General features: G+C 40.0%; 1 protein-coding gene across 7 annotated transcripts in view; it reads left to right on the top strand.

The window, feature by feature from the left end:
• The first annotated feature begins 1,280 nt into the window (after window positions 1-1,280).
• The window catches only part of FBXL18 (F-box and leucine rich repeat protein 18), a 72,677-nt gene continuing 54,827 nt past the window's right edge, over window positions 1,281-19,130 (top strand). For 5 of the 7 annotated variants that reach the window (XR_003570245.1, XM_027875066.1, XM_027875071.1 and 2 more), the window contains exon 1: window positions 3,153-3,224. Coding sequence is in view for 5 of the 7 variants with exons in the window: in XM_027875066.1 (XP_027730867.1) it covers window positions 3,207-3,224 (18 nt within the window). In the remaining 2 variants the exon portion in view is untranslated. Of the gene's footprint in view, window positions 1,366-3,152; window positions 3,225-12,717; window positions 12,738-19,130 lie in introns of those variants that run through there. The other 2 variants (XM_027875068.1, XM_027875067.1) reach the window with 2 other exon arrangements.

A 19,130-nucleotide genomic window follows, 5' to 3' on the forward strand; every position in this document is an offset into this window, starting at 1 on the left:
AACTACTCTAATATCTTTGCCACGAAAACCCCAAATGGGGTCACAAAGAGTTGGACGTGACCAAAATGACTGAACAGCAACAACACAATTTGTATCATACTTTTTTGTGCAATTGTCTGTCCTAGCTACCCAAATTATTTGTTAAGTTCCTTGAAGGCAGATCTATGTATATCGACAACTATATGGTACAATGGATAGAGAGCTAGACCTGGGATCTGGAAGACCTGAGTTTAAATACTGCCTTTAAATGCTCACACTTATTAGTTATGTGACTCTGGATAAATCACTTAACATCATTATCTCAGTTTCCTTCTCTATAAGATGGGATAATAAAATAGCACTTACCTCACAGTATAGGATCAAAGTAAATAACTTATATAAACTGTGTAAGTGCTGGCTCTTATTATTAATCTTTGAATTCTACCTCTTCAACCATTCTGTCATTTTTTGCTGAACTGCTGAATTCATAGGTAATACAACTAAGTTCTGGCTGCGGAAGCAATTATTAGTCTTCTTATCTGATCTGACCCCAAAATACAATGTTTTTCACAAATTTTTTTTCAGTATTCACTTTATAAGATTTATTTATTTTTATTTATTTATTTTCTACTTCATAGTATTTTATTTTTTCCTATTACATGCAAAGATAGTTTTCAACATTCACTTTTACAAGATTTTGAATTCCAAATTTTTTTTCCCCTCCTTCCTCTCCCCCCTCCCCAAGATGGCATGCAATCTGATATAGGCTATATATGTGCAATCATATTAAACATTTCCACATTAGTCATGTTGTGAAAGAAGAATCAGAACAAGGGAAAAACCACGAGAAAGAAAAAAACAACAACAAAAAACAAGAGAATAGTATGCTTTGATCTGCATTCAGATTCCACAGTTCTTTCTCTGGATATGGACAGCATTTTCCATCATGAGTCTTTTGGAGTTGTCTTAGATCACTGTATTGCTGAGAAGAGGTAAGTCTATCAAAGTTGATCATTGCATAATGTTGCCATTACTGAACACAATGGTTTTGGAACCTAAATCTTCATCCTAATTTGAGCAAGTGCAACAGAGTAAATGCTAAGTAACTGTGAATAAACTGGCTTTCATATTGGAGATATGTCATAGAAGCTAATGCAATAATTTTTTTTGACAGGATGGGAGGACAGGAAGTGACATGAGGACTTAATTTTTGAGGAACTCTCCATGCTATTTTTTGTGAGTTTCACCATAAGGCTCACTAGAGAAGGTCCCAGTTCTGCTCTGAGAGGCAGTGTGGTATGGTGGAAAGTGCCTTGAGTTATCTCAATTCAGGCTGACCTCACTTTCCACTTGATTTTGACTTGCCTATTTGTAGATTTGGAGGAGGTAAGTACAATATTTAGAGTATTGGGTCTGGAAGCTGAAAGATTTGAGTTCAAATCCAGCCTCAGATACTCACTAGTTGTGTTTTTGTTAAATAGTTTTTTATCGTGTCTAACTCTTTGTGACCCCATTTGAGGTTTTCTTGGCAAAGATAATGGAGTGGTTTGCCATTTCCCTTTCCAGCTCATTTTACAGATGAGGAACTGAGGCAAACTGGGTTAAGTGACTTGCTCAGGATCGCTCAGGATCACACAGCTAGTAAGTGTCTGAAGCCACATTTGAACTCATGAAGAGGAGTCTTTGTGATTCCAAACTCAGTGCTCTATCCATTTCACCACCTAGATTAGATGCTCTACCCGCTGTGTAGCCCTGGGCAAGTCATTTAACAGCTGTTTGCCTCAGTTCCCCAAGTATAAAATAGAGATAACAAGAACACCTAGGATTTATAAGGCACCTGGAACATAGTAAGTGCTATAAAATGTTAGCTATTATTTTTTTTAAGTGCTTATCTCAGTTACCTGACGTAAGTGCTTTCCCCTGAAAAGTGGGATGATATTAGGAAAGTAATATTGAAGGACTACAAGTTGACATTTATAGAGTGCTTTAGATGTATTGTTTCATTGGATGTAAGTAGCATAATTTCCTTCAGTAATTTAAGGATCCAGATTTTAAGGGACAAACAGTAATTTCCTCTGTGCCTCAGTAGACAGTGTTTGGGAAGTGCTGTAAGCAAAAACAATTCATAATTAATGAGCCAGTTTTCTGGCAGTAAGCAGCTTTGAATTTATCCAGGATGATTTTTGGAGGAAGGGTACACAGTTAGTAAGTCCATTCGGCCAGATCCTGCCTATAGCTTGACCTCCCTCTGCTGGCAAAGTCTTTGGAGAAGGGCTTTTGCAAGTGTTATCTTCCTTATTTTACAGGCTGCCAGAGAAGGAATTGGCACGGCACACACAAATATACACTATATTTTAACCCTCCTCTCCACCCCCATCCCCATTTTTACCAGTGAAGAAACTAAGGCCTTGGAGAGTGGGAATTGGTATGGTAAATAGAACCCTCTGTAGATCACTTCCAACACCAAGCCTCCATGAGGTCTTTCCTGACTCTCCCAGCTGTTTGTCAGTGCCACTTGCCTAAATTACCCTATTTTCTATATACTAATACATGGGATGTTATCTCCCTGTATAAGATGTAACCTCCTTTAGGGCAGGCATCGTGTAATTTTTCTATTTGTAGCCCCAGCGGCCAGCATGGTGCCTGGCACTAGACAGGTGCTTAATAAATGCTTATTGGTTGACTGATAATATGGGAACTGAGGAAATAGGCTCTGGCTGAGGGACTTGGCAAGGTCACCCAGCTAAAAGATGCGTTAGCACCTTCTCCCCATTTTGCCGACGAGGAGACTGAAGTCTCTTTTCGTAGGCAGTGGTGCTCCTCCCTTTAACCCCAGCGTGACTTTGAAGCTACAAGTTGCACCCATGTGCGTGCAACATGTGCGTGCGCATGCGCGTTTTGTGTACGTGTACGCGCGTTTGGTTGGGGGAGGGGAGGAAGGAATAGCTGCGGAGGGAGAGGGTGGAGTAGGTTGCCCTACTTGCCTCACTCAAGATGACGACCGCGAGGAACTGCGCAGGGGGCCAAAGTAGCTTCCGGAAGTGACCGCATCTGGCCTGCGACGGAAGTGGCGGGGCAGCCCCGCCCCCGGCCGCTAGGGCCCTCAGTTGAGCAGCTGACGCCGGGTTTGAGTGGCGCCGGCCCGGCTCGGGGAAGGCCCCGGCGTTGCAGACTCGGGTGGCTACTCGCCGGGCGGGTGGCGGCCGCGGCGGCCTCGGCTCCGCAACATGTCCAGCTCTGGAGAGGTACTACTGCCCCGGGCGCCCTGCGCTCGTCCCAGCCTGCCGTGGGCCCCGCCGGCCTTCTCCCCGCCCCCTCCTCCCCAGGCTCCGGCCCCCCTCGGGCCGCCGGCCCCTTAGCCTGCCACGGACGCGGCACCACAGCCCCTTCCCCGGCCGTCGCCAGCCGGGACCTCTGAACCGCGGCCCGCCCTCCCCTGCGCCTGCCCGAGCCCCAACATTTCACCGCCCGCTTCTCCATCCTCACCCCAGCTGCTTGTCCTGGCCGCTCGTTCAGTTTCCTCAACCACCACCACCGTCTCCTCAACTTTGAGGTGCAGCAGAAAGAGCACTGGATTCGGAGTTAGAAGACCTGGGTTCGAGTCCCGGCTCTGCCATAACTTGCTGGGCGATTTTCAGTAGCTCGCTTTCCTGGTACAGTGGAAAGAGCAGTGGCTCTGCAGGCGGAGTTCAAAGCCTGCCACTGATACTATCTTTTTGACCTTGGACTAGTCAGTTTTTCTTCTTGGACTTTCTTTTCCTTATTTCCGAGGGGGTTGGACTAGATGGCTTCTCTGGTTCTTTTTCAGTTCTAGATTGTACCTCAGTTTCCTCATCCATAAATTGAGGGGTAGGGGTAGGACTGGCTTATCTCTGAGAGCCCTACCACATCTGACATCTTTAGCTTTAGTTCTCTTTTTGGTCCCCTCCTCCCTTTTCCTGAGTTCTCTATCTTTCCCCTTATTCCTTGATTCTGACCTTAAACCTTTGACCCTTTCAGGGCCCCCTTTCTTGAAGTTTCTTTTTCAGTGCTTTATTCCTTCCCTTTAGTTCTCTATCCTCTTGCCTTCCTCTTTTAGCTCAAGAATCCTAGTCTAGTATTTCTTGGTGGATGTTGCTCACTTTCCCCCTATCCTCCACATTTTCTGCTTAAAAAAAAAAAATCCTGTCTTCTGCCTCATGTTTGTGAAGCAACCTGGTACACTGGGAAGACTGCTGCATTTGGAAATAGAGGCCCTGGGTTGAAACATCGGCTGTGCTGCTCACACACTATGACATTGGACAATTCATTTAACCTCTGTGGGCTTCAATTTCTATTTTAGTAAAGTGAAGAGGTTAGACTAGGTGACTTCTAAGGTTTCTTCCAGCTCTAGAGTTGTGATTTTTATTCTCTTGTCCCAGTCCTCACTTCCCCGCTTCTGAGTTTGACTGTGTTAACATTTGGTGGTACAAAGAGGAGATTTCTGCCCTAGAATATGAAGTTATTCTCCGTTCAGCATAGATCTCGATGGATCTGAAGGTGTATGAAACTGGCTTCTGTACTAGTTGAGTGCTACCAACTATTTTATCTTTTGCATGTGGCTCTACATGTTTTGCTTAGAATTGGATTGTTGTGGGTTTCTGGCAGTGTCTCCTTCCTTAAGATGAAATTTAGGTCCACAGAAAACTTTATGTCCCACATTGATGACATATTTTGTGATGGCTTGTATCTCAGATTATAAGGGAAAGAAGTGCCTATAACTTGTGAGTACCCTCCATTCCCTTGTTAAACTGGAAGGTCTGTGGAGAAGATTTGGTTTCACTTTGTTATTGACATCTTGGCAGGTAGCACATCTCTAGATTTTATACATTTAGATAAATAGATTTTAAATAAAGTTGACCCTCACTGGGAAGTAGTCACTTCTATTGCTGCAATGATAGTGGAGAGTGGTGAGAAAGAGGGATAGACTGCCAAAAATCATGCAGGTTGGTCCATCTATAAACGTTGATTTAACTGCTGTTGTTCTGAATTTGAGATCTTAATTCAGTGCCACTGAGTTGGTGAATTACCAGAGGAACTGAACTACATCAGTATTTATAAACTTGCTGTAAATGAAAACAAAACAGTTCACAGGTTCTTGGAGAGTTGAATAAAAGAGTTGGTTTCATAGTGCAATCATGTACAAGGAGAATAATTTCAGAAGATGCTTGGCCATCTTGCCTTGAAGTACTTATGATGAAGATAAGCAAAAAGACCATTGAAAAGAGAATTTAAACTTCTGTATTACATCTGCTGCAGAGAATAAAAAAGTAGAGAAATTCCACAAAGTACTTGCGAAAATCTTCCAAAACAAGCTAACATACGCTTTCTTGTGTGGCAACTGCATTGTGAAGTTAGGCACAAAGGAGACTGGCAAAAGATAGTAAAAGTATAATTTGGGTTGAAGAAATATAAGAGTCTAAAGGCTTGTGGATTACTAAGCAGTTTACTGCCTATAGTTTATGAATGCTATTTTCATGAAGAATTACTGCAGTGGGAACCATTTCAGATTCAGCTGTCTTTGTGCACTAAGATCAGAGACTAGTTAGAAGAACAAATAAAACATTCCAATGTGGAGGGTGAAGGCGATGGAAAGATGAAAGAATAATGGTAACATCAATGGAAATGGGCAAGTTAGGAGAAGGAACAGTTTTGAGAGAGAGAGAGTGGGGAGATCAGTTTACTTTGAGGCGTTCGAGTGATGGTCAAAAAGAGATGTCCAGTAGACGTAAACATAGAGCTGGAGATGATAATAAATAACTACATAAAAAGCTAGAAAGTATAAGTCTTTTACCTGGGTTCAGGGACATAATTATGAATAGGCTTGTCTTAACAACAGTTTCTCTTTGTGATAATCACATAAAGAAAACTTTAAAGTTTATACTGTGCTCTGCACCTGAATATTATAGCCCTTAGAGGTATGTTCTTTGCCCTTCTCCAGGCTGTGCCACCTCACCTCCAATCAGGTTTTCTTTCAGACTGGTTACTTGGACTCCACCTTTGGAATTACCTTGTCCTCTGATAGATGAATTTTTGCCTTATCTTACTAGGTCTTCATCTCACTTTCCAGCCTTCTCTAGACCATGCCTCCAGGGGTCCCCTAACTGCTTTCTAATACCCCTTTTTGTTGTCTTCTCCATTAGGATGGAAAAGAATGTAGAATGTAAATCTTTGAGGGCTAGGACTGTCTTAGCATAGTGCTTAGCGGGCTTAATAAATGTACTATTTATCTTTTGAAGTTCTACTCTTATATAGCAGCCAAGAAAGCTAATACAGTTGTAGACTGCTTTAAGAGAAACATAGTGTTCAGGACTAGGGAGGTTTGTAGTCCTGCCATATATACTCTGCTCTCATCAAAACATCTAGAATATAGTGTTGTTTAAACAACACCTTTTAGGAAAGGCATTGCTAGTTTGGAGTGTGCCTAAAGTAGGATGGCAAAATGGTTACGGGCTTTTAGATCATGTTATATCAGGATTGCTTGGAAGAACTGCAAATGTTTATGTTGGAGAAATGGAGATAAAATTTGGCAGGGACTATGATAGTCATCCTCCAGTTTTTGAAAGGCTGTTAAGCAAGAGGAATGAGATTCATTGTACTTGGTGTCATAGGGCAGAAGTATGCCCAATGGGGTGAAAGGTGCAACATGACAAATTTAGATTTGATGTAAAGAAAAACCTCCTAATAATTAGACAAACCCAAAGTAGATTGCCTTAGGTATTTGTGGGTTCTCTGTCATTGGAAGTCTTACTGCAGAACCTGACTGGCCACTTGTCAGGTATTGTAGGGAATTTCTTGTTCAGGTATGAGTTTAGAAAATAAGCTCACTTGCGAACCGTTATATAAAAGGATGATTTAAAAATTACGAACACTCAGTATTCAAATGGATCTATGGTCTGATCTATTTGGATATTCCCTCCAGTCATGTGTATTGCAATCCATCTATGTAGTCTTGTCCTGTGTGACTTATGTTCTTGTCCTCCCACAGATTTGCCACAGGGGCTCAATCCAACTTCTGTGTTAGGAGGCCTTTCTCACTTTCTCTTGATATCCAAAGATACCAATGGAATATTCAGGTTGTATGACTATTCTGCTTCACCCATGCCAGAGGGCCAGCCCATCTTTTCTTTCTAGCACACATTTTCTTGATTATCTTCAAAGTTCTATGTTGGTTACATGTTGCAACCTACTCACAACTACAATGTACCTCTCCAGTGTCTTCTGTGTGATACTTATTTTCAGTTCTTTAGAAACTGTTGTCTTTTATGTCTGTATGCTATAAAACAGCCTTGGCAGACTGTTGATATTAAAACAAAACAAAAGGAAAAAAACTTTTGTCTCTGGGAGCAGCCTTGGATCATTAAATAAACTTTCTAGTTTTCTGAAAGTAATTCAACCTGTACTCCTGTCATAATCTGGTCAATAGAAATTCTTTCATCCGCTTGGTCTTTTCATGTGTGCATTGTTGAGGTAGACTCATTCAGAGGGTTCCAGATCTCTTCCAAGAGGCTCAGCAGTGATTTTCAGCTTCATGAAGCCAGAAAGGTGTCATACACAAATAGGAGCATCTGGAGGATGGTCTTAATAAAACCAGCTTCAATTTGGACTCTGCTGAATGTCTTCCAGGATGGTGTTAAGCACCTTTGAAGAGCATATAGCGCTCTGTTTTAGCCTTTGCCTGATATTCATGATCACAAAGTTGTTGAACAAAGTTGTTTCAGTAATATTTTTCAAGGAATCTTGAGTAGTTTTGACGTATAAATGGGAGACATCTTGTTGGAAGAGAGCTTTTTGTTCTACTGAATCAAATGCTGTTTCAAAATCAACAAACAGTAAGTAGAGTAGGATCTTGTGTAGATAGATGTGTGCTCTGTTGTAGGACATTGCTTGCAAAAGCCTGCTTGTCACCTACTGTTATGTTTATGGAGGATAGATATCCTGGGTGTGTGTGTGTGTGTGTGTGTGTAAGCATCCTCAAGATTTTGTTCTTTCAGTTGCATAGGCAGTCAGTAAGCATTTATTAAGTGCCCACTCTGTGCCAGGCACTATGGTAAGTGCTGGGGATACAAAGAAAGGCAAAAGAAGTTCCTGTACTCACTCTTTTTTTCTTCTAACTTTTTACTAATTCTGATCTTTAATCTGATTATATATAGACAACTGATTCTTTGATGACTTGTGTCAGTAACAAGTCTTTTCCTGTCAGAATGAGGGTTTTGTTGTTGTAGGGTTTTTTTTTTGTTTGTTTTTTTTTGTTGATATATTCAGTATTTCCTGTTAGGATTGCCATTAGCAGCAGGATTCTTTTTTTTTTTTTAAACAGTCATGATATGAAAGTGTGAGATTTTTGTAGTCTACAAGTCCTTGGCTTCTTTCATTCCTCCTTTCTGACACATGCTTTCCAACATATTTTTCACCATCTTTACCTAATGCCACTTTTGCATTAAAATCATTGAATATCCAAGTATGTATAATATCCTCACAAAATCATGGAAAACATTGAAGGAGAAAATAAACCTGCAGAAAACCTGATATGAGATTTAACTAATTCAAATCACCTCTACAGTTTTATAGATAAGGTTGGAAAGAAGATGACAAATAGGAATGAAATGGAATAGATTTTCTAGCATTTTGATAGTGGGTAATTTTTTACTGGAATGTCCACATTTAGGCTTTTAAGCCCTCAATATCTTATGAAGAAACTTTTTTTTTTTTTTGGTAAAGAAAAAAATAGCATTCAAGAAAATGAGTTAGGAATTATGGTTGAACCAGATCAAATATACTCTGAAGAAATTCATTCTGTGGGTGGGAGGAGGGTTTGATGAAATTTTTAAGGTGCTCAGGAATTGCTTTTTTTGAAAGTATATCAAAGAAGGGATTTCAAAGACAAAGAGGAAACAACCTTTGCCCTCAAGGAGCTTACATTCTACTGGGTTGCAAAAGATACGTGGATGAATAAATATAAGCTAATTTAAGCAGGGAAAGAGCACTAGTAGATGGGGGGAATCTGAGAATACTTTAAGGAAGTGACACCTTAGCTGTCCTTCAAGAAGATAAGGATTTAGTCACGTAGAGTTGAAGGAGTCCATCCTAAACCTGGAGAATGTCATGAGCAAATTGCAGAGAGATGAGATGGAATGTTGAGTGTGAGGAGCAGTTAGTAGTCCAGGTAGACTAGAATGTAGAGGGGAGGAATGTGAACCAAGGCTGGAAAGGTAGGTTGGAGCCAGATTGTGGATGGCCTTAAATACCAGACTAAGGAGTTTGTTGTTTTTGTCTTTGAGACAGTAGTGATCCTCTGAAAATTTTTGGGCATGGGAATTTCTTAGTCTATAACTTAGATAGATTATTTTGGCAGCTATTTGTGAGATAGATGGAGAGTACAGAGACTGAAAGAAAGCAGAGAGAACAATTAAGAGACGGATGGAAAAAAAATCACAACTAGTATGATTTTCAAAATTAGGAGCAAATATTAACAACTATAGCTCCTTAAGCTTCCTTTTTCATCTCTATAATAGCTAACATTTATATATACTTTAAGGTTTGCAAAATACTTTACAAATATTATCTCATTTGATCTTCACAACAACCCTGTGAAATAGGTACTATTATTATCATTTACACATGAAGAAACTGAGACTTAGTTTAAGGGACTTGTCAATTATTCAATCAGTAAACATTTATTTAGTACCTACTGTATGCCATGCAGATCCACCAGCAGGTTATTGCAATAATCAAGATGTGAGGTGATGAGGACCTGCACTTGAATGGTGGCAGTGTTAGAGGAGAGAAAGGGAAATATTTGAGAGATGTTGCAAAGGTGAAATTGGCAGGCCTTGGCAACATATTGGATATAGGGTGGTAAGAGATAGTGAAAAATCCAGAATGACTTCTAGGTTGTGAGCCTGAGGGCCTAGGAGGATGGCATTGCTCTCTGTAGTAATAGGGAAGGTAGGAGGCAGGGGGAAGGTTTAGTGGGAAAGATAGTAAGTTCTGTTTTGCACATATTAAGTTTGAGATGTCTACTGGACATCTGTTTTGAGATGTTTGAAAGGCATTTGGAGATGGGAGATTGAGACAGGAAAGGTAGATTTGAGAATTATCAGCATATAGTAATTAAATCCACAGGAATGGATAAGATCATCTACTGAAGTAGTATAGAGGGAGAAGAGAAGAAGGCTGTGGACAGAACCCTGAGGGACGCCTATGGTTAGAGGGCATGATCTGGAGGAGGATCCTGAAAAGGAGACTGAGGAGTGGTCATAGAGATAGGAAAACAGATAGATAGGAACACCTGCAGAGAGTGTTGTCCCAAAACCTAGAGAGAAGACAGTATCAAGGAGGATATGGTGATCAACAGTGTTAAAGGCTGCAGAGAGGTCAAGGAGAATGAGGATTGAGAAAAGGCCATTGAATTTGGCAACTGAGATCGTTAGTAACTTTGGAGAGAGCAGTTTTGGTGGAATGATAAGGTCAGAAGCCAGATTGTAAGGAGTTAAGAGAGTGAGAGGAACGAAAATGGAGGCATTTCTTGGAGATGGCCTTTCAAGGAGTTTATTACAAAAGGCAGAAGAGATATAGGAGGATAGCAAGGATGGAAGGATCAAGTGAGGAATTTTTTAGGATAGGAGAGACATGGGCCTGTTTGTAGGCAGCAGGAAATTTGCCAGTAGAGAGCAACAGATTAAATATAAGTGAAAGAATGGGGATGACAGGGGACAATCAGGGGCCGGAAGACAGGATGGAGTGGGATCACTTGAACTTATAGAGGGGTTAGCCTTGGTAAGAGTAAGGCCACTTCATGTGAGAGGAGTGAAGGAGGAGATAGTGGCAGAAGGCGCCTGAATGAAAGAAGATGAGGAAGAGGGGAGAAGGAGAACAGTAAATGACCTCAATTTTTTTCTGTAAAATATGAGGCAGGGTTCTCAGGTGAGAGGATGGAAGGAGGGGGAGCCATGGGAGGTTTGAGGAGGGATGAGAAGGTTTGAAAGAGCCTCTGTGGAGAGTGGGATAGTGAATTGATAAGAGAGGTATAGTAGGATTGTCTAGCCGCAGTGAATCCCCCGTTTGAGGTCATGTAACATAGATTTGTAAGAGACTGAGTCAGAGTCACACAGCTAGTAAGTGTCTGAGGCGGGACTTGAAGCCACCACCAGTGCTCTGACTACCATGCCAAGATATTTATGAAAATTATCTCTATGAATATTGAAGGTATCCCATTGCCACAGTATAAATTTAAAGCTGGAAGGACCCTTAGAGGTCATTGAGAGTGCTTCCTCATTTTGCAGGTGAGGAAACTGAAGCCCAGAGAAGTTAGGTAACTTGCTCAGGATCCCACACCTAAGAAGTGCCTGAGGTAGGATGAAATCCAGATTTTTCTTTCTGTAACACTAGTGCCCTATCTAGGATGCCAGGATATTTATGAAAATAATCTGTATGAGTATCGAAGGCATCCTTGATGAGAATAATGAGAAGGGATTGGACACATTTTTATGGATGTTTTTTCCATAGCAAACCCTTCTCCAGGCCTGAAAGGTACTCCCCTGCCCTTGGTGGGGGCAGGGGTGGTCACAATGCATTTGATTTGATTGAGCAAAATTCAACCTTAAAGGTTCTCCTTGAATCTGATTTCTTCCATGTACATGTATCATAAAAGGGAGCTGTGAGGAGTGGGAAGAACTTTGGGATTGGAGTCAGGATAGGAGCCCAGTATTCGATGCCAGTAACTAGGTGGCTTCAGTCTAGGCAGCTTCCTTCCCTTCTCTGGGCATATTCTGTAAAATGGAGATCTAAATGGGGCTTAGATTGCAGATTGCTGGGAAGGAAGCACTTTGTGAAACACTTAAAAGCACAGGGGTAGTAACCTGCATGACTAGATAAAGGTGATCTACTGTTTTGTAAGTGGATCTTTGGTTCTCAGCAAGTTGGATATTCCCTCCAATGATGCAGATTGCAACCTATACCCACCTTCCAATCTTGTGTGACTCTTGTCTGTCTTTCTCCTACAGTTTTATTGGAGTCCACTGACTACACGGGAGCCATTCTCACCTTTTTCTGACATTGTGAGGATACTGGTAGGGTTCTTGGGCTGACTGTTTACCTCTTAGTCCTTGCTCCCACCACTTGAATGGCCCTTTTTTTTCCCTCATCTATTTCCCTAATAAATCCTTTACTCCATTTCTTCTTTGAAGTTCCTTATTATATGCTGTAACCTGCTCACATCCTCTATGTACTTCTCTTTTGCCCTCTGTGGGATACTCATTTTTAATTCTTCAGAGGCCATAGTCTTCTTGATTACTTTTAGTAATGCAACAATGCTAGTAGAATATAGGTATTAGCAAGATAAGTCTTCTTTTCTCAGAGCACTTTGGGGTCCATAAAGGAACTTTGCAATTTCCTGAAGGCCATCTGTTTTACCCTCTTTTTGTTTAATTATGGACACAAGTTGTCCATTTTATGTCTGTTCTACATATGCATACTGATGTACAAGCTCTAGAGGTTGTCATTCTTACTACAGGACATTCATAATCTGGGGAATAGACATTCTTCATTCACTTGGTTTTTCCTGTGTTAACAGGCCAAACTCTTCTAAGTAGTTAAAGATCTCTGCCTTGTTTTGGGGCTCAATGTAACTAGTGCATTCTGCAAGCAGAAGCATCTGGAGGACCTCATCATCTATATGGGAAGTCCTTCTATAACTTGGTCTTCAGGTTGGATTTGCCTCCAAGTGGCAGACACCTATGGTGAGCATATATCTCTGTTTTGTGCCTTATGTGGTGTTTGTGATGTGGAAGTCATTGGATAAAGTTATTGCTTACATTTTTCAAGACATCTCCAATGGTCAAACATTTATTAAGTGCTTACTGTATGCTAGGCACTGTGCTCAGTTTTGGGAATACAAAGAAGAATCAACAACAGGGACAGCTAGGTGGCAAAGCAAGAGCACTGGCCCTGGAGTCAGGAGGACCTGAGTTCAAATCCAGCTTCAGACACTTATTAGTTGTGTGACCCTGGGTAAGTCACTTAACCCCAATTGCCTCCCACAAAGAAGAAAAAGCAGCAACAGGAGGAGATTGCATTTTAAAGGGAGAGATATCATAGGTATAAATAAGTACATATAAAATAAATACAGAGTAGATGGAAAGTATCCTTTGAGAGGAAAGCATTAGCACCTGGGAGCTTTTGCAGGAAGTGACACTTAAATGAGTCTTAAAGGAAGTCAGGGATTATAAGAGTCAGAGATTAGGAAGGAGAGCATTCCCGGTGAGGGAGCCAGCAGCTAGTGCAAAGGCTTGGACGTGGGACATAGAGTATCATGTTTTTCCTCTTTAAATCGTTTCCTATTTATCTTATTTGTAGCTTGCTTTGTATGTATTTGTTTGCAGGTTCTCTCTGCCATTCGATTATGAATTCCTTAAGGACAGGTGCTGTCTTTTGCCTCTTTTTGTATCCCTAGAGCTTGGCAAAATGTCTGGAATATGTAGACACTTAATAAATGTTGATTGATTGGTCTTGTGTAAGGAACAGCAAGTAGGCCAGTGTGGCTGACCCATACTGTGTGTGGAGGGGAGCAATGTGTTGAAAGACTGGAAACAAAAGGACAGGTTGTGAAGAACTTTCATTGTGGGGCAGAAGATTTTCTATTGGATGCTAAAGGTAATAGGCAACCACCAATATTTATTGAATGGGGAGGTGACTTAATTTTATGCTTTGGGAAAATCACTTTGGTAGCTATGTGGATGGATTGGAGTGGAAAGAGGCTTCATAATAATAATAATAACTAATATTTGTATAGTGCTTTAAAATTTAGGAAGCACTTTACATATATTATTAATCTTCACAACAACCCTGTGATTTTGGTGTTATTATTATCATTTCATAGATGAGGAAAGAGGCCGAAGAGAAGTTGTGACTTCCCAGAGAGTAAATAATTGAGTGGAATTTGAACTCAGAGCTTCTTGACTCCAAGTGCACCACTGTGCACTGCTGCCTCTGAAGCAAAGAGCCCACTTAGAAGGTGGTGAGAGTCTACAATGATAACTGTGTGTGTGGGTAGAAAGAAAGGAATTGAGATTCAAGAGATGGAGAGGAATGACAGAAATAGGCATGTCTTAAGCGCCTGCTGTGTGCTAAATACCATGCTAAGCTCTTTACAGATATTTTTTCCACTTGTTCATCACAACAACCCTGGGACATAAATGGTATTATTATCCCCATTTCAAAGTTGAAGAAACTGAGACAGAGGTTAAATGACTTGCCCAGAGTCACATAGCTAGTAAATGTCTAAGGGTGGATTTGAATTCATGGGTTCCTGGCTTCAGGCCGAAGACTCCATCCATTGCACCACTTAGCTGCCTCTGAGAGAAGATTCAGCAAGTGGTTGAATGTCTATGGTAAGCAAGAAAGAAGAATCAAAAATAACACTGAGGTTTTGAACTTGGATATCTGGAAGGATGGTGGTACCCTCAACAATAATAGGGAAGTGAGAAAGAGGAGTGGTTTTGCAGGGAAAGATACCTGAATTCTGTTTTGGACATGTTGATTTTTTTTTTGATTGTATTTATTTTTTATTTTTTAAATTTTTTTTTAGTTAGTTTTTTTATTAATAGATTTATTTATTTTTAGTTTTCAACATTTACTTCCACAAGATTTTGAGTTTGGACATGTTGATTTTGAGAGACTTATGGAACATCCATTTGGAAATATCTACTAGGCAGTTGGTGATATGAGGCTGGAGCTCAGGAGAGAGATAGGGCTGGATAACTATATCTGGAAGTCATCTGCTTAGAGATTAGTGAACCCATAGCAGCCGAAGAGATCACCAAATGAGAGAGTATATTGAGAAAAGAGAAGAGGACCTAGTACGACTTTGGGGTTCACCCATAGGTGTGATGTAGATTAAGATCCAGCAGAGGAAATTGACACGGAATGGCATAAGTGGAGGAGACTAAGACAAGGCAGTGTCACAAAAGCTAGAGATGGAAGTGTATCCAGGAAAAGAAAATGGTCAACAATGCTTCAAAGAGGTCTAGAAGGATGAAGATTGAGGAAAGACCATTAGATTTGGTGCTTAAGAGAATAGCTTTGTTGTGTAGTTGGGAGATACTTTGTTGGAAAGAGGTTTTAACGTGGCATTTTGTGCTACTGAATCAAATGCTTTTTTAAAAATAATAAACAGTAAGCTCAGTGGGACTTATATTTTCTATCTCCGAGTCAGTTATGGGACAATAAAGAATATCTCTCAATTGCCATTTAAAATAAGGGCAGACATTTTTTTCCCCATGTTTTTAGCATTGTATCTTCCTTCAGATTGCTCTGTAAATGGATCTGGGAGTTAGGGTGGTATAGTGGAAAGCTTTCTGCATTTGGAGTTGGAGAACCTGAAGTCATGGCTTTACTACTGACCTACTTGTGTAACTCTTAATCTCCTGTGCATCAATTCCTTGTCTGTAAAATGATAAGATTGGATCAGTTGGCCTCAAGGGTTATTTCCAGCTTTAAGCCTGTGATTTTGTGATCCCTTAACACCCTTACAGTTGTGTTGCCTTCAGCATGTATCTCTTCTATGCACACTTTGTTTAGTTGGGCTGCTTTTTCCATCTTTGTTCCCTATAGTGCAGGAGTTCTTAACCAGGGGTCTATGAATTTATTTTTTAAAAATATTTTGAAAATGATTTCAAATTAATTGATTTCCTTTATAATTCTATGTATTTTATGCATTTAAAAACATTATTCTGTGAAGGGGGTTCACTAGACTACCAAAAGTGCATGTCACAAAAAGGATTAGGAACCTTTGCCTTAGTACCATTTCTACTTCCTCTTTAAACACATCTGGCACTGTGCTGTCACAGTCCAAGTATGCAGGCTCTGCTGTCCTTGATGATAAAATGACAACGATGATGACGATGACGATAATAAAGTTTGTTAAAAGCTTTACTTATCTTTTCTATTTTGTTTGTTGTCCTTACACTTTCAACCCTACCTGCTCTTGATATAACTTTGCTTAGTTCTTTTGCCAAACTTTCTTAAAATAGATTTTGCCCTTTACTGCTTCTTTCTGTTTTATGATGCAATACTACTTATATCTTTCATTATCCTTTTCTTTAAGATTTTATAAATGAGCATGTATTCTAAACCACTATTGTCTTTGCTTATCATTTCTCTTCACTTGGCAAGTAAATCAAGTGTTTGCTGATTAAGGTACTTATCCTTTCATTTACTTGTAACTTCTTCCTTTCAGTTTTGTTTATAGAAAAAAGGTTAAGATTGAAGATTTAGTTTGTCTAAAAGTAGATCCACTTGGACATTGGACGAGACTTTCAAACAGCTGAGTTTTTAGACAGCTAAATGCTTTCTGATTCTTAGCATCCTCTGCCCTCTTTTTTGCTTCTCTACCACCACAGAAGTGGAAGAATGCTTAGGAGTAAGACCAGTTTTGTGTTTTTGTTTCATACGTTGCCATAGTCAAGGAATTCATCACCAGGTTTTTATGGGTAGTGAAGCTTTCACCTTAGCTAGGCTGGTTCTTGGAAAGCAGACTTGGTGCGTTGCATGGACCATATTTTTATTGTAATCAATAATGATGATGAAGACACTATTATAAGATTCTTTGACAGATGAAACAATAGAGAAAACTTTAATGATCTTTTGGTTGTTGTTATTAAGTGGGGCATAAAACAGAATGACATGCTCACTAGAATTTTTTCCACTGTCATGGAGGATATTCTGTGCAAAATTCAGATCAAAAAGGGATTCTCTGTAGATGGTGATATTTGCAGGTAATCCCTTATGTGGATGACATTCTTATTGCATTAAGTCTAGTACACTGGAGAATCTCCTGATGAGATCCATAATCACTAAGAGTTCAGCATAACTATCCACAGAGGAAAAACCAAATGGATGAAAAATGTATATTGTCTCTAGATTATGACACATAGTAGACACAAATGACACATGAGGAAGTAGACACTGAGCTGGGATCAGAGTTGAATAGGAGCAGAGATTATCTTTGGGATATTGTGCATTTACTTTCATTAAACCTATACTGTTCCCTGACACATGAGCCTTTCTCTTTGACACAAGTATTGTCCTGGTAATGTTTTATGGATGCAAATCATGGAACATGACAACCTTATAAAAAACTGTAATTTCAAAAAACAGTGGAGAGATGGATGATGAAAGGCTTGACACTTTACCAGTTATGACTTGAATGCAAGAAGTGTTGTAAAAATGGAGTAGGTGGGCTGGTCACAAGTCAGGAATAAAGATTATAGGCGAATAGCAGTCCACATGTTGCGCTGGTTAACTTCAGAGTATTAAAAGGTCTAAAGGAAGGCCTTCACTGTGTTGGGTAGATGCACCTCTAGTGGATTTGTGGGCGGTCATTGGCAAAAATCCTATAGAATGAGAAGAAATGAGTGGGTTGCTGTACTGGTGGATTAAGTACTCACATTAATCATTGATACTTTGAATTTTTTTCACACGTGGGCATGGGGAAAAGATCACAAAAAGATTCCAGTGTGGAAATTGTTGCTCATCAGTTGGCTCTGGTGCTTGAGGTTAGCAGTCTTTTCTATCTACATGTCTGGAAGTTCTAGTGCTTTTAATCTATTCTCTCTTTTTATCCCTTGCTTCTGGAAACCTCTTCTTTTGCTTCTGTTGGCTTGAATCACTGTACCCCCAAAGTAGGAGAACTCTTGTGATTATTTTGGGGGAAGTTGGTTGTCTTTTTCCTCTGAGTTACTACTTGACCTTTGGCATCTCTGGGGCTAAACTCATAAGGGAATTATGGTACATAATTTCTTCCACTGGACATAGAGGTGAATTTGTGTTTTTCAGAGTACTTCTTTTGGAATTCCCCATTTTGACTTATTTAGTAAAGTGTTCACTTCACACAGCAGGCATGCAATAAATTCTGTTAAATGAGCAGTCCCAATTGAGAAAAACCATCTAGCCAAGTGAGACTTGAAGAAAACAGCAAGGGCAAAGCAGACAACTTTGAATTGCACTTCTCTTAACGTATTCCTTTGATTATATTAATTTGATGCCAAAGCAATAACTGACTCAGATTCTGATTCTAACTGGAATAGTAAGTTTTCACTATTACAGAGGCTCATAGTTTCAGAGTGTAAGTTGTTTTATCATTGTGTCTCACAAGTAAGAATTCTATTACACACCAAGTGATGGCTTTGGGCCAGTTAATTCATTTGGTTTCTGCATTTAGGAGTGGATCTTAAAGCAAAGGTTGGATAACTGCTTGTTGGATGTTTTGTGGATGGAATTCTTGTTCAGGTTTATATTGCAGAAGGTGGTCCCTAGGTTCCTTTTAACTCTGGAATTCTTTGATTGCTGTGTGATGGATGAGGTGTGACCCTCTGTTTCCCATAGAAAAACACTATTCCCCATAGGCAGAATGTACCCCTGACCGTACTCCAAAGCCATGTGAATGTGCTTTCAGGGATCCAAGAGAAAGAAACTTTTGGATCAAAGCAGCTCTTCACTATTAGTAGGCAAACAACTGAACATGCTGAACCGATTGATGGCAGGATCACCATTGTAGATGAGGATGGCATTGAACATTTCTGGTGCTAATTTGGATGTCTAAGACTAATCCAGGCTTAGATGTAGGACGTTGTGGCAGGCATCCTACTTTTGAGACAGTTCTTTTTGAATTTGGATACCATATGCTTGTGTGCATCAGGGATAACATGCAGGAGAATGAGAAAGACATTAAATCACCTCGACCAAGTGACAGAATTATTCTAGACTTATTGTAGAAGGACTGGTAAATTGTGGTGTGTTGAGAAAGAACAAGATAGAATATATTAGGGAAGTATGAGAGTAGGAAATTGGAGAATTCTTTGTGTTTTCACCCCATTACAAGGAGTTTTATTTTGCTGGCAGTGTTTCTCTTATTTTTATGAATGTTGTTGTTGAATGTCTACTGTTTGCAGAGTATTTTTCTTATTAAGAAAAGACTGGATCTCGCCCTGTGGATGTTTATTCTAAAATATAAATTAAATTAGCAGAGCATACATGGACATATGTCCACGGTGGTACTTTGGCAAACACCTGAATTCATTCTTTGTTTTTCTTTCTTTCTTTCTTTCTTTCTTTCTTTCTTTCTTTCTTTCTTT

Source organism: Vombatus ursinus, unplaced genomic scaffold (genome assembly GCF_900497805.2).
Source record: "Vombatus ursinus unplaced genomic scaffold, bare-nosed wombat genome assembly UNPS02014807.1, whole genome shotgun sequence".
Lineage (NCBI taxonomy): Eukaryota > Metazoa > Chordata > Mammalia > Diprotodontia > Vombatidae > Vombatus > Vombatus ursinus.